Here is a 16,361-nt window from a genome sequence, read left to right as displayed (position 1 = left end):
GTATGGCGGAGTGCCAACTGTGCTGCACTCTCTACATATGAAATTTTACACCAATAGAGGGCCCACAAGTGTTGTTAAATTACGTACTTACTGCTTGGCTCTATACCCCTAATAGGGCCTTGGCCTCTCTGATTATCACACCAGTCTTGACGATATTCTGCTCATTTCCTCCATCTTCTTACTCCCATCTTTCTCAGATCATTTTCCACATCCTGTAGCCATCATTTCCAGGCATGTCCTACAATAAACTGCAGTAGTAGTTTTTAGGTACAGAAGAAAGGGTGGAAAGGGCAGGATGGTTTGATGAAGATTGTAAAAAGGTGATGGCAGAGAGAAATGAGACAAGAAAGAAAATGATAAAGAATTCAACAAGAGCTAATACAAAGGAACTCATGAAGAAAAGGAATGAGGCAGATAGAATTACTAGAAGAAAGAAATGAGAATTAGAGAAGAAATGGATTATGGAACTAGAAGAAGAATATAATGACTAAGAAGTGAGGAAATTCTACAAGAGAACTCAGGAATTGAAGAAAGTCTTTCAACCACACACAGTATTCTGTAGAGATAAAGAAGGAAATTTTATAAGAGGAGAAGAATAGATTTTACACCAGTGAGCTGAATATTTCAGTAACCTGCTGAACATCACTACAGAGAGACAGGTACTGAAAGAAAATCAAACAGAGCGCAACCAACCATGGCAAAATGTTAGTCAGGAGGATATACCTGTACCTGCACTGCCAACAGAAGTTAGACAGGCAATGAAAAGCCTAAAGAATAATAAGGCTCCAGGTAAAGATAATATTTCAGCATAAATAACAGAGGTTGGAAGTGAACATCTGAAAAAAATATGCCCATCAACTGATAGTTGAAATATGGGAAAAGAAAGTGATGCCAGACCAGTGGAGCTTGGCCATTATTTGTCCGGTTTATAAGAAGAAGGATAAAGCAATTTGTGAAAATTACTGCGGTATTGGTTTAGTCAGTGTCGCATATGAAGTATTAACCAAAGTCATTGCTATTAGACCTGCTCCACTTACAGAAGAAGCACTTGGAGACTACCAGCGTGGGTTTCGATGGAGCAGATCAACAACTGACCAGATCTTCACTATACGACAAATAACGGAAATGTGCTATGAATATAATGTGGATGTACATCAGCTTTTTGTAGACTTCAAATAGGCCTACGATACCGTTAAAGGGAAAAGCTGTACCAGGCCCTAATGGAGATAGAGTTCCCATATAAACAGGTAAGACTGGTACAAATGACCCTCACCTGCACAAAATGCCAAGTAAAAGTAGAAGGAAAACTCTAAATAATTTGAGGTCAGCCAGGGATTATGACAGGGTGTATTATTAAATGTACATGGCTAACTCAGTCTTGCCATGTTGATATTCATTATTTTACTATGATGTTAATAGATCTTCACAAAAATTGTTTGTAAGAATTTTTATATTTCTTTTCTATTAAATATTTAGTGGATCACTTCAACAGTATGATATGAGTGACTGTGCTAGGGTTTAGCATCTGACAAATTTAAAATTGGCATGTAACTATTTTATCAAGTCAGTCTTCAGCAAAATCTTTCTAATTTTTTAATTTTTATTTCTAAAGTGATGTAACAATTTTGTATTTGGTAAGACAGTTATATGAGAATCTATTAATGGTCCTTTGCATAGATTTTGATGGATCACTTCACCACTGAGATATGAGCAAACACACTGTAATTTGGTATTTTTTGAATATTTCAAAGTGATATGAAAATATGATTGTTGGTTTTACGTATTAAAAAGAGGCATTTGAACTGTTGAATTGAAATGAAGCTCTGTTAGTTAATTCATAATATATAGGGTGTTACTTGCTCTACATGATGTAAACTAATGCTTTTGTAATTGCTGTAAACAACTGCCTCAGTTTTCCTTTTGCCTATACACCAATAAGATCATATGGTGACATGTACTGTCATAAGTTTGTTGGACTGTAACTCAAGTAGTGTGTAGACCACAATGGATAACTGCTACTGGATAACATTGTGATGTACTTATCATTCTATGTAAAGTAAGTTAATCGTGATTCTGTAATTTCCTTGTATTTTAGTACTGAAGATGGCTATTTATAGCCAAAATCTAGTTGTGCAGGAGTAACAAAAACTAATGGGATTGTGGGTGAGTGCTGTGTGCATCTCCTTTCTTACAGCCCATGATCACCGTGCACAGCAGTTCCTTATGGAATCAAAGCTGATGAAGAGAAGTTGCGGGAAGGTGTGGCTAACTGTAGCAAATAAAACATTTTTGATTTTCTTGTGGTTTCCATTTCACTTCTGATTGGACCTTACTTTCTGAATAACCCTTGTAGTATTAGACATTCTACCACACAGCTTTTGCACTTGATCCACATCGCTGTTACATTACTTTCATTTTTTGGGCTGTAGTATGTTATGACTAAGAACAGTGTATAAACGTTGCTCTTGTCAACTTCTAATGTATTCTGCTTATTCTCAGCAAACGATTGTGTCGACTTATTATGTTGGTCACTTTACAATTTATAGCATTGTCTATAGGACACACCAGACTCTGTGGGATGTCCTCCACCATCACTTCCTGAATTCACTTCTGAACAAACAACCACTAACTAATTACATGTTGCTGATGAGTTAGGAAGCACAGGCATTCTCAAACTGTGTAGGCATCATCGATGGCAAAACTTCATAATGCCACGTTCAGCTAATGCCTCCATATGTATTTTCGGCAGAGGAACTTCTTTAAATATCATGCAGCCATATATACTCCAGTCAAATTGCACATTAATGTTATATAGAACTGTTTAATTATTATATCTCTGAGGCACGCAGGTTAATCAGAAGTACAAGGATTGATAAAAATAGGTAACATCAAAAACACAACACATTACCAAGCCTAATAAGATATTGGAAAGCATTTGGCATTAAAAACAGTTCCTAGTCATCTTACAATGGTTAAATAAAGGTCCTTCATGGTCTTCAAGGAAATTTTATAACATTCTCCCTGCAAAATAGTGTTAAGTTCAGGTAACAATGATGGAGTTGGATAGCGATCACACAAACTTCTATCTATCCTAATTAGACCACATAGGCTCAATAATATTGACATCTGGTGACTGTGATTGCCAGGGAAGACTGACAATACTCATCCTCACGCTCACACAACCAGTCCTGGACTATGCAATCTGTGTGAAGAGGAGATTTGTCATCTTGGAACACAGCATCATCATTATCGAACAAACATTGCACCATAGGATAGACCTGATCAGCCCAAATGGTCATATAATCCTGGGCAGTAATATGATCTTGCAGAGAATACATGAGGCTGATGGAATACTATGACATGTTTCTGCATATCATAATTGAACCCCATTATGTTTCATTCTTTGGATGTAAACTCAGCCAGAAGTTGGAAACAGTGTGCAACAAGACCCATCCAACCAAATGACTTTCTTCCATTACTCCATAGTACAGATTTTTATGGCTTCATCACCACACTTTTCTGTTAATGGTGTTTGCATTATCTGAAAGGCAACAAACCCTTCAACTCATCTCTATTCATTTACTTATTTTTAATACAATATGGGCCAGGAGGCACTCGCCGCCACAGCTTACAGCGTGATGGTGCAGAGACCTCTACGGGTCTTCGATGTCCGTGACGTCTGACACGGATTCAAATTCCGCGGCACGTGGTACCAGATCCCTCCCCCATGAAACTTGCACGTAAGGGCAGAAACACCCCGGCAGGTGCCGAGGTGGGCAGCAGTGGGGAGAAGAGCCGGGCTCATCAACTGCTGTTGGCGGGGGGGAAGGGACGCCCGAGGCCCATGTGCCGCAACGACCGTGGCGGGTGTTCAACCCGCCTTACGTCCTTACTCGTCGGCCCACACGGCTGTGCCAAGGGCATACTGCTGTGAGGGCTGGGAGTGGGGGTGGGAGGGGGATGGCATCAGCAAATGGAGCAGGCTCTGCAGCTGCTGCCCATGAAGGAGCTCTGCTGGACTGTGGCATAGTGCGATAGGTGCTCAAAAACAGGGTGAGGGCTGACTTGGTTAGAGATGTGTCGACCGCCTTTGTCAACTTTTGTTTAAAAGTGTGGACAAGCCTCTCCACCACACCATTGGAAGGGTGGAAAGGGGGCTATGGATATGTTTGATACAGTTGGCCTGACAGAAGTCATGGAAAGAGGACGCCATGAACTGGGGACCATTATCAGAGACCAACGTATGTGGCAGGCCTTCAATGGCAAGAATCTGGGCCAGGGGCATGAGTGTAGCCTCCGTGGTGGTGGATACTATGCGGATGACATATGGGTATTTGGAAAGGCATCAATGATGAGTAACCACATGGACCCCAAAAACGGGCCCACAAAATCGATATGGATGCTATCCCAGGGCCGGCGAGGCACAGGCCAGGGTGCAAACGACTGAGGGGGGCTTGCCTGGTGACGAGCACACACAGTGCACTCATGGACCAGGCGGTCAATCACCATCGATGCCGGGCCAATACATGTTTTGGTGAGTCAAAACTTTCATACGGACATACCCCAGTGCCCGCAGTGTAACAAACTGAGCACCCGAGGCCGCAAATCCGGAGGGATGACCAGCCAATGGGCATCCGTCTCCATCGCCAACAGAAGGACATCATCGACCATGGAGAGCCTGTGGGACAGGTGGCGCCAGGGGCTGAAAGTGGACTGCATCTGATGAGTAACACAGGAGGGCCACCTGTGGACCACGTAGTTGAGAACTTGCCACAAGATAGGGTCGCAGCGGGTAGTCGCGGCAATGTAAGCAGCCATAAGAGGCAGACCGACCAGCGCATCCTGGCAGGTGGAATCTATGTGAAAGCAGAGGACCTCCTGATGGTCAAAGTCAGGATTGGGGCCTGCTGGGAGACGTGACAAACCGTCAACATTAGCATGGTGGGCGGTGGGCTTATACCGGATGGTGTAAGCATAATTATGTAAAAACAATGCCCAGCACTGGAGATGTTGAGCTGTCCACTCTGGAAGGTGAGAGTGGGGTCTGAAAAGCATAACCAAGGGTTTATGGTCCGTCAGGAGGGTGAACTTTGCCCCAAAGACATATGGGTGAAATTTTTGGATGGCGAACATGATCACCAGGGTCTCCTTTTCAATCTGAGAGTAGTTCTGTTGTGCTGGGGTCAACGTCTTAAGAGGCATAAGTGATGGGCTGTTTGGAGCCATCGGCATCTCGATGTGTGAGGGTGGTCCCAAAGCCACTTGTAGATGCATCAGCTACCACAACCAAGGCGCAGTCCGGAGAGAAAGGCATAAAGCAAGGGACACTTCAGCATCGCCTTTAAACATAGAAAAGCCTGGTCACAGACAGGAGTTCAATCAAAAGGTACCCCTTTGCGACACAAGTGATTGAGGGGTTGAGCAATGGAGGCAGCCTGGGGCAAGAACTTTAAGTAATAAGTAACTTTGCCCAAAAACACCTGGAGTTCAGATAAGTCCCTGGGACGAGGAAGGGCCTCAATTGCTGCGACATTACGACCCGAAAGGCGAATGCCATCTTTGCTAAGTCAGTGGCCTAAGTATTCCACTTCCGGTTGAAAAAGACAACACTTGTCCAACTGACAGTGTAAACCAGCAGCATATTGCAGAGCATGAAATAAGGCGCTGAGGTTTTGCAAATGTTCCTGGCAGGAATGCCCGGTGACCAAGATGTCATCCAGATAATTCATACAAGCGGGGATAGACTGTGTAAGCTGCTCCAGGAACTGCTGGAAAATGGCAGGCACCGAAAAGATACCAAAGGGAAGGCGCTTGTACTTATACAATCCAAAAGGCGTGTTGATAACCATGATGTTCTGAGATTCAGCATCCAAGACATGCCTCAGCCAAGTCGATCTTCGAAAAATACTCTCCCCCGGCAAGCTTGGTGAGAAGGTCTTCCTGTCGGGAAATGGGGTAAGTGTCAACGAGGGACTGAGCATTGACTGTAGTGCCAAAGTCCCCACACAGCCAAAGGGACCCATTGGTTTTCTGTATGACCTCCAATGGCATCACCCAGGCACTGTAAGTCACAGGCTCCAGAACGCCAGCGGCCTGGAACCAATCAAGTTCATGCTTGACTGCCAGCTGTAAGGCCACCGGAAGGGGCCAGGCCTGGAAAAAGCGAGGCTGTGCATCCAGCCGTAGGGTGATGTGCACCTGAAAATCCGAAGCACATCCGAGATCCGTTGCAAACGACGACGCAAAATTGGAGCACAGATCATCCAAGTCCTGAAGAGGAACAGCCATGGAAACGACCTTAACTTCATCGGAAATTGAAAAGACAAACAGTTGAAATGCATCCAGGCCAAAAATATTCGAAGCTAACAGATGGTTGAAGACAAAGAGGGTAAGGAGCCAGGGAACACGCTTGTACATCGCCTGGACGATGAACTGCCCACAAAGGGGAATGGAACCATCTCCGTAGGCGACCACATGGCGAGAGGGAGGTGATAACTCATGAGAGCCCAGCCGGGTATATGTCGGCATATTAATCAGGGAGTCGGTGGCCGCAGTGTCGACCTGAAAACTGACATCCTCACTGAAAAGGCGGAGCATGAGGAAAAGCTTCTGTGCTGACAGGTCATACTGTGAGATGATCAATTACAGAGCATGGACTGCATCTTGAGGCCCAGGAGGGGCAGAACTGGAGCGAGTCGAGCAACTACAACAAACTGAAAGCACTGTGGGTAACATGGAAGTGGGCTGTGTGACCAGCAATGAGGGGCGACCAGAGGTGCCGACGCCATAGAGACATCAAACAACGAGGAGTCCTGATGGCGCTGGCCTCTGTCAGCCAGACCATGTCGACATCACAAGAGCGGAACCCACCGTGATGCCTCAATCACCGTCACCTGCGGCCGTGTGGTAAGATGCTCATTAGCCGCTTGATAAATTTCAAAGGAGTGGGCAATGCAGAGAATCTCTCCCAAGGAGGGGTTGTCGAGTTTCAATGCTGCAGTACAGACCTCAGGATCAGGAGCCAGCTGAACCACTACATCCCAGATCAGGGAGTCTGCATACGAAGCCTTACACTGCTGATTGGTGCACATAAAATCGCATTGGCAGCTGAGACCCTGCAAACCCATTACCCAGGAACAATACGATTGACCTGGCTGTTTATGGTACTGGTGGAACTCCAGCCGAGAGGTGACCACATGATAGTGTTGGGAATAATAGTGTGTCAGCAAAAGGCATATCTCCTGGAAAGAGAGAGCCATAGGATCAGACAGCGGTGCCAACTTGCAGAGAAGAAAGAACATGTCTGGGGAGCCCCAAGACAAAAAGAACGACCGCTGCAAGGAGTCGTCCGTGACTTGAAAAGTTGTGAAATGTTGTTTCAGTTGATGTAAGTAAGTTTCCCAGTCCTATTTAGTGTCATTAAAGGGTGGGAACGACGACAGACGTGGGAAAGCATCAGACACCCGAGGACAAACTGGTCTCTTGTTGGGAGATGTGTGTTCAAGCTACAGTATCTACTCTGATAAATATGTAAACAAGAAAAATAAAGATGTAGAAGTTAATAACATTTGTTTTCTTTAAAAATCTTTAAGAGTTTTCACATAATAATTCAAAGATATTGCTTTTCAGCATTAACCAAAGTCCTGTCGATGTCAGTCTTTACGTACAGTGGGGCCTAAGGGGGCTGTGAGCAGATGGGACAGGGAAGGGTGGAGTTAAGAGTTGGAGGTTCTCTGACATTTTTCTCAGCCCGATTCCTAGCTTCAAAGAAGTCTTGCTGGATGAGGCACACAGTGGCTACTGTATAGTCCAAGTTCTTTTCTGCATCTGAATGGCTATGTGCGGTCTGTTCCCTGGCACCCCATCTGGCAGAACCGTTACAATATCTGTTATGAGCACTGTAACTTTTGTTTGTTACTGCATTATGTTGGGCAATTTAGTGTTCATTCGTCTCTGTAGATAAAAGTACGATTTTTATAACTTCCAACTTAGTTCAATAAAAGCCAAAGTAAAATGACTGTAGGAAAAAAGTGAAAAAATTGTAAAACAAATGGTAGTTAAAATGACAGATTCAGTATATAGAAAGTCCAAGTAACCTTCAGTGAAATTAGAAGCACAAGCATCAACATTAACAGTGCAAGACAAATTCCAATGTTATTTGAAAAGGAGAGAGAACATAGGTCAAGGAACTGTCTGATGATGTGATAGAAGAAGAAATGGGAGTCAATATGCATGAAATATGGGATCCTACATTGGAAGTGGAGTTAAAGAGAAATTTGACAAACATGTGTTAAAATAAGATGGCAGGCACAAGTAACATTAATTAGAAAATTCTAAAATCACTGGGAGAATGGTAAGCAAATGATTATTCAACTTGGTCCATAGAATCTATGAGCCTGCAGACATACTATCAGACTTTCAGAAAAATATCACATAAAATATATAATAAAGTGTGAGGCACCTATAATATTCCTTATAAATTTCTAAAAAATTGATGTAAATGACAAATAGAATCTATGAGACTGGAAACATATCATTAGACTTTTAGGAAAATATCATTCATACAATCCCAAAGACACTAAGGACAGACTAGTGCAAAATCATTCACACTATCAGCTTAAAAGTTATGCATCCAAGTTCTGTCAAGAACAATATACAGAAGAATGGAAAAGAAAATTGAGGTTCTGTTACATGACGATATGACGATGAGTTTGGCTTTTAGAAAGGTAAAGGCACTAGAGATAAAAGTCCAACACTGTGGTTGATAATTGAAGCAAGACTGAAGTAAATCAAGACATGTTAATAGGATTTGTGACCTGAAAAAACTGTTTGATAATGTAAAATGGAGCAAGATGTTCAAAATTCTGAGAAAAATATGAAAAAGCAGTGGAGAAAGACAGGTAATATACATTGGGGTGACAAAAGTGATGAGATACCTTCTGATATCATGTTGGACCTCCATCCGCCCAGCATAGCGCAGCAACTCAACATGGCATGAACTCAACAAGTATTATAAGTCCACTGCAGAAAAACTGAGCCATGCTGCCTCTACCATCCATAACTGTTACAATGTTGCCAGTGCAGGATTTTGTGCATGAACTAACTTCTTGATAATGTCCCATAAATGTTCAATGGGATTCATGTCAGGTGATCTGGGTGGCCAAATCATATGCTTGAACTGTCCAGAATGTTCTTCGAACCAGTTGTGAACAATTGTGGCCCAGTAATATCCATAAAAATTCCGTCGTTGTTTGGGGACACGAAGTCCGTGAATTGCTGAAAATGGTCTCCAAATAGCCAACCATAGCCATTTCCAGTCAATGATCGGTTCAGCTGAACCAGAGGACCCAGTCCATTCCATGTAGACACAACCCACACCATTATGGAACCACCACCACGTCACACAGTGCCTCGTTGACAACTTGGGTCTATGGCTTTCTGGGGTCTGCACCTCACTCAAACTCTACCATCAGCTCTTACCAACAGAAATTGGGACTCATCTGACCAGGCCATGCATTTCCAGTCATGCATGGTCCAACTGATATATTCATGAGCCCAGGAGAGACACTGCAGGTGATGTGCTGTTAGCAAATGCACTAGCATCAGTCATCTAGCGCCATAGCCCATTCACGCCAAATTTTGCTGCACTGCCATAACAGATACTCTTGTCTTACATTCCACATTGATTTCTATGGTTATTTCATGCAGTGTTGCTTGTCTGTTAGCACTGACAACTCTAGACAAATGTCACTGCTCTCAGTCTTTAAGTGAAGGCCACTGGCCACTGTGTTGTCTGTGGTGAGAAATAACACCTGAAATTTGGTATTCTTGACACACTCTTGACACTGTGGATGTTGGAATATTAAATTCCCTAACGATTTCCAAAATGGAATGTCCCATGCATTGAGCTCCAACCACTATCCCGCATTCAAAGTCTGTTAGTTCCGATCATGCAGCCATAACCACTTGAGACACCTTTCCACATGAAACACCTGAGTACAAATGACACTGCCAGTGCACTGCCCTTTTACACCTTGTGTACGCAGTACTACCACCATCTGTATATCTGCTTATCGCTATCCAATGACTTTTGTCACCTTAGTGTACTATGTGTATCGGAACCAGAAGGAAATGATGTGAAAGGCAGACCAAAAATGAAGTTCTCAGATTAAAGTGGATGTAAGACAAGGATGATGGCAGAAATAAAAGACATGTTCTGGAGTGGGATTAAAATTCAGGGTGAAAAGATATCAATGATAATATTTTCACAGGGTCTTTTACATGGAAGGAACAATCTAATGACTACAGAATACGGATTGAGAGTAAAACAAAATAAGTTGAAAGTAATGAGGAGCAGCAGAAATGATATTAGCAGTAAGCTTAAAATTGAAATTTGGGTCCAGAAAGCAGGCAGAGTTAAGGAATTCTGTTACCTTAGAAACAAAAAGACACATGGCAGAGAAAGCAAACTACCACAGGCAAAGAGGGCATTCCTAAACAAAAGAAGATGGTCAGTATCAAACATTGACTACAAATTGAGGAAGAAATTTCTGAAAATGTACATTTGGACCATAGTATTGCATGGAAGTGAACTATGGATTGTGGGAAAACAAGAAAAGATGACAATCAAGGTGTTTGAAGTGTCCTGCTACAGAAGGATATTGAAAATTGAGTGGACTAATAAAAAATGAGGAATTTCTCAACAGAATTGTCAAGGAAAGGAATATGTGGAAAACACTGACAAGAAGAAGAGACAGGATGATGGGATATGTGTTAAGCCACCAGGTAATATCTTTCATATTGCTAGAGGGCAAAAACTAAAAGGGAAGATGAATATAGAGAAATATCCAACATATAATTGAGGATGACATGTGTAAGTGCTACTCTGAGATAAAGAGATTGGCACAGGACAGGAAATCATGGCTGACCATGTCACACCAGTCAGAAGACTGATAATCCAACATGGAACATTAAAAAATAAAGTAATGTCTAAGACTGCACGTGAGTAATAAGTGTCAAAAGTGAAGTTATGAAAGCCTCTAATATGTATAATTGTAGCAGAGTAATTATATATAAAAACAAAGATGAGATGACTTACCGAACGAAAGCGCTGGCAGGTCGATAGACACACAAACAAACACAAACATACACACAAAATTCAAGCTTTCGCAACAAACTGTTGCCTCATCAGGAAAGAGGGAAGGAGAGGGGAAGACGAAAGGAAGTGGGTTTTAAGGGAGAGGGTAAGGAGTCATTCCCATCCCGGGAGCGGAAAGACTTACCTTAGGGGGAAAAAAGGACAGGTATACACTCGCACACACGCACATATCCATCCACATGTACAGACACAAGCGTCTGCTTGTGTCTGTACATGTGGATGGATATGTGCGTGTGTGCGAGTGTATACCTGTCCTTTTTTCCCCCTAAGGTAAGTCTTTCCGCTCCCGGGATGGGAATGACTCCTTACCCTCTCCCTTAAAACCCACTTCCTTTCGTCTTCCCCTCTCCTTCCCTCTTTCCTGATGAGGCAACAGTTTGTTGCGAAAGCTTGAATTTTGTGTGTATGTTTGTGTTTCTTTGTGTGTCTATCGACCTGCCAGCGCTTTCGTTCGGTAAGTCATCTCATCTTTGTTTTTATATATAATTTTTCCCACGTGGAATGTTTCCCTCTATTATATTGTAGCAGAGTAATGATGGAAATAATATTCTTCAATTTTTCAGAGTGAAGAACAGTGAAAAGGGCTTATAAATAAGATACGTAAAGGGTATGCAATACAAAGAATACCAGAAAAGAACAATCACCATATTTCTAAAATCATAATCATGAACAACATCCATGCCTAAGTAGCAAATATCTTATAGTTGCCAAATACACTTTACCACAGCAGAAACCATGCTGAAAAGATGCAGAATGGATGAACAGTGATTCGAAAGGATTAACATGAGCCAGTGAGTTTCTGTTCACCTTGTTTCTAGCAGAGTTTCATTTATGGGTAGTGTATGCTGTAGGAAGATAATAATTTGAGCTGTTTGCCTTTAAAAATGGGGAGCGATAGCATAAGCCAAAAAAGAATGTCTTTCCACTATTTTTCATTACTGCCACTGTTTGGTTGTTGTGATGAACTGTCTAGTGTTGTCAGTATGACATATGGCTCATAGTCAGCTGCCAAGCCGAACAGTCAAAATTGTAGGTTTTTATGTGATACACTGAAATTTGCTCTTTTGAAAGTAATAACTAAAGACTGTCGATATATCAGAATGACTTTTCTGGCACCCAGTGTGTAAATATTTGCAGTCAGCTTGTTCATTTACAGACTGTCATACAATTTCTACTTCCCAATGAAATAGGAAACAGTTGAGTTAGAAATGTTTAGGAGAGCTGCAGCCTTCCACTCTGATTTGTTACTCTGAAAAACTTAAAAGATAATTTGACCATTGTGCTCTATTATACTGATGCGTAAGCTGTCTGATCTTCCATGAAGTGGGCATCGCCGCTTTTAATTACACTGTGAACCACCAAATATTGCACATGAAATCTTTACATGCAGATCTTCTATCATTACAGGGTGACAGTGGCGGTCCATTAGTAGTTTCGTCAAATGATGGTCACTTCGAACAGATTGGTGAGTAAAACACACTACTGGTATATAAGTGTGACCTATTACATCATCAGTAAATGTAAAACCTTTCTGTTGCAACAGTGATAACGTCGTTTCAGATTGTCATGATAAAAAGTCCACATTTTAATTGATTTAACATGTATTAAGCTGAGTTTCTGTGCTGCAGCACCTACAGTCCAACAGAATGTGTGCTCCAACACTATTACTTATTTTGTTCACAAAGTATGTGACTTACCAAAATACAACTGGGGTGCAGCAAAAAATTCTAAAATTCCATCAGATTACTAGTAATTTTTTTATCTTTTTCAAAAATTAATAATAAATATAAAGAAATTAAAAACATTGTGAATTATCACAATTTGCTAAAGCATTTTACATACCCTTGAATAGAGAATTTGAAATTCACATTCTCTTTCAGGACAATGATACTCACCTTCACTGTAGCAAAACTGTTCGTGAGTTCCTGAATGAAAATCTGTCCATTATGGATTGCACATGATAGTCCCGTTCTCTGTACATTACCTTGCTGGAATTTTTGGGGTGGAGGGGAAGGAAGGGTATGTTGCATGAAGGATTGCATCTACAGTGATAATAGCTATCCTGGAAAACATATTTTAAAAATGACAGGAAACTGAAAAGAGAATTGAAACATTTAGTGGCACAAATGGTATGTATATGGGAAGTGTCTGTACTTGAAAATAAAAATATTTTGTTTGCATATATTTTGCTCAGTTTTGCACTGAAAGGTTAAAAAGTGGATACCTTGCAAGGGAGACACTGTACTTTTAGGTGCAATCTTATTATCGTCTGCATGCCACAAGACAGTGTTGTCATATCAGCTTTCTTCAATTACAATGTATAGGGTCACTGTGAAGTGCCAGTGCTGTGGTACATCTGGATAACAAGGATTCTACAGCACTGACAATGTGTTCAAAAGGCACAATTTTGGCGTTGCTCAAGATAAAAACTCTCCAACCTTGGATCAGTTCTGATAGTGTTAGCATATTTGCACTAGGCCTACTTCTCCCTAATGGGTACCAGACATGTTCGGGAAGCACTCTGCCCACAACATCCAAGTAGTGGCATCACCTTACAGCATACCATACACCAACAGAGTTGTTGGGGGATGAAGACTATTGTACATTTGAAGATAATTAGCTCCAAAGACACTACCATATTGGAGAAGAAAAGGGTGAAGTACCTCATTCTGTTATTTACAAACTGTCAAGCAACTACTCCTGATGAAGTGGAGGTCTGCACACACACACACACATCTATATGTATTTCTGCCCTCACCTTCATTCAGTCATCACACACTTGGGTGTTTCACACTAAAAATAGGGGTTATTTCCCACTCTCTATTCCTTCCAGATGCATTGATTGTCAGGCTTGACACTACATAGCAAATTGTCACAGTGCAAAACACAATTCACATCCGCATTGTCCCTATGGTTTACACTGTTTGAATGCCTTGGTAACTTCAACTGTTGACAATACTGTATGATACATTTTAAAAATAATTTAGAAAACAGAAACACAGCCACAAATTTGTTATGAAGGCCTACCACTTTTTAAGGACTGATTTTAGGTTTCAAATACTGAGGATCTGGTGTCACTAATACTGGAGATTGTGAGCCTCAGATCCAGAGGCATATTTCAATTGTGAGAAATTCTACACAAAAACTTGCTCACATCTGGAAGGCCCCTCCATTATTGCCAAGACAAAGCTCATCCTCATACAAACTCATCTTCTCTATCATTACCTATGCAGCAGAAGCTTGGACTGTGAAGATGGTGGATTGTCACAGGACTGATGATCTGGAAATATGATGCTATAGTAGGTAACTTCGAACCCCATGGACAGCACAACAAACTAATGAACTGATCCTGAAGCAGCTCAGCATCAGAACAAGACTTTTGACACTTATCAACCAAAATCAGTTGTTGTATTTTGATCACATACCCAGGAGGCAAGTGAAAATTGAAATAACAGTCATAGAGGAAAAAGTCATCAGCTGAAGACCTAGAGGACATACACCATTGTGGTGGATAGGACAGTTTATGATCCTTATCAGAATGGGCTTGCAGTAAGCAAGTCAACATGCCCAAACAAAGCTTCATTGAGGCAGGTCATCAAGGGGCTTACTACATGATGCCACTTAACGCTTGTGTAGGGTTAGGTCAAAGAAGAAAATAATTTATTTGAACTCAGAGATTAACAATTTCTCTAGATGTACCTGAAAGGAAATTTAATACAATTAAACTTCATGTTTCTAACAGTCAAGGAATGAAGATGAAAAGTAGCCACAGTGATATATTTTTGTTGTTCAGAAAATGTTACACTTTTAAAATTGGAATAGTTCTCCATTTGTGATTTATTTTATGTGGCCATCTTATTTACACAAAAAACCAATCTTGAGACCATGCTTACAACAGCTGAATATCCAGTGACATAAAAAGTACACAATAAGATTCTCGCTCTTGTTCACTGAAAACTCGGTTTAATCAGTTTTTTTAAATTTTCCTCTGGTTTCAAAATATTGGACAGCCAAGCAGTATTTTGCCTTATTGTTTCTTTAATTTGGAACTTGGCCATTACTCCACCCACAATCAAGTTCTACATGTTGCTATTCTGATGATAATGGCTATGCTTAGTTGTCATCATTCTTTTCTGGAAATGGTGGAGCTAAAGATTTGAGAATGTCATTTTCATGGATTTAGAATTCTTTGGTCTGATCTTGTGTATATCCCTGCACCTGCCTTTCAGATGAGTGACCAGTTCATTCAAAAACTTTTTACATGTATAACTGATTTATTATAAAACCAAGCAATATCGACTAATGATTAGTGTACTATGCCCAACTACCAGAGTAGTGTTGAAATTCAGTCACTTGAAGGAAACACTGCTCTCATGATAGGCCTGTAAAGCCTGCACCACTGCCTTTCACATCACTGGCACACTAGCATCACATGACTGATGGCTGTAATCATGTTTAATTTTTCCTCATAATATTTTCTATAATATGAAGATAAGCACAATGATGCAGTTTGATGGATGTTATATCTGTAGTATGACATCTCATATCCTTAAGTCATCATCAGCAGTACAAAGGTCAGTCCAAATAGAATTCCTTTGAAACCCCAGGCCAGAATCACACTAGTGACAGTTAATTCAGGTGATGTTGAGGAGGACTCAAAAGTTAACAGTAGTTTCTTTTTTTGTTCTTTCTTGCCCACTTTGAGAGAGGAGGGCATGCATGCATACAGAATGTATAAGACCCTTTGGCGCCTTAGAAAAACTGATGATGTGCTGGGGTGATTCAGTTTTGTTGTTGTTGGAATTCTTAATTTATTCCATGTAGACTTTCTGTGATCTTCTTCTAGATCTTGTTTTTTTCTGATTGTTATTCTTGCACCTCTGATGTCCATATACTCTTCTTATCACTAACTAATCTCTTTTGGGAGGGTGTTTTTTGCCCCTTTCATTTGGCCTTGCACTGAGAAAAGCCTCCCTGATGCCTCAGTGAAGGTCAGTCATAAAATTTCAACAAAACATTTTGCATCAGCCTTATGAATTGCACAGTTTTTGCTTCTCAAAGAGAAATCTCTTTCTCAACACACTTTTGCCCACCATCATAATGAAGATAAAAATAAACGTTTGGTCTCAAAGCAGTTCAATAGAGTGCACTGTGTTTCCATTTCTGAATGCAATTTATGATGGTTTGTGTGCACTTTTCAGTC

At 41.2% G+C, this 16,361-nt stretch overlaps 1 protein-coding gene across 1 annotated transcript in view; it reads left to right on the top strand.

The window, feature by feature from the left end:
* Positions 1 to 16,361, top strand: part of LOC124613150 (trypsin-7-like) — a 278,621-nt gene that overhangs the window by 172,743 nt on the left and 89,517 nt on the right. The window contains exon 6 of the mRNA XM_047141775.1: positions 12,566 to 12,623. Within this exon, the coding sequence (XP_046997731.1) occupies positions 12,566 to 12,623 (58 nt within the window). The remainder of the gene's footprint in view (positions 1 to 12,565; positions 12,624 to 16,361) is intronic.

This window comes from Schistocerca americana, chromosome 4 (genome assembly GCF_021461395.2).
Source record: "Schistocerca americana isolate TAMUIC-IGC-003095 chromosome 4, iqSchAmer2.1, whole genome shotgun sequence".
NCBI lineage: Eukaryota > Metazoa > Arthropoda > Insecta > Orthoptera > Acrididae > Schistocerca > Schistocerca americana.
This window is presented reverse-complemented; position numbering and strand designations above follow the sequence as displayed.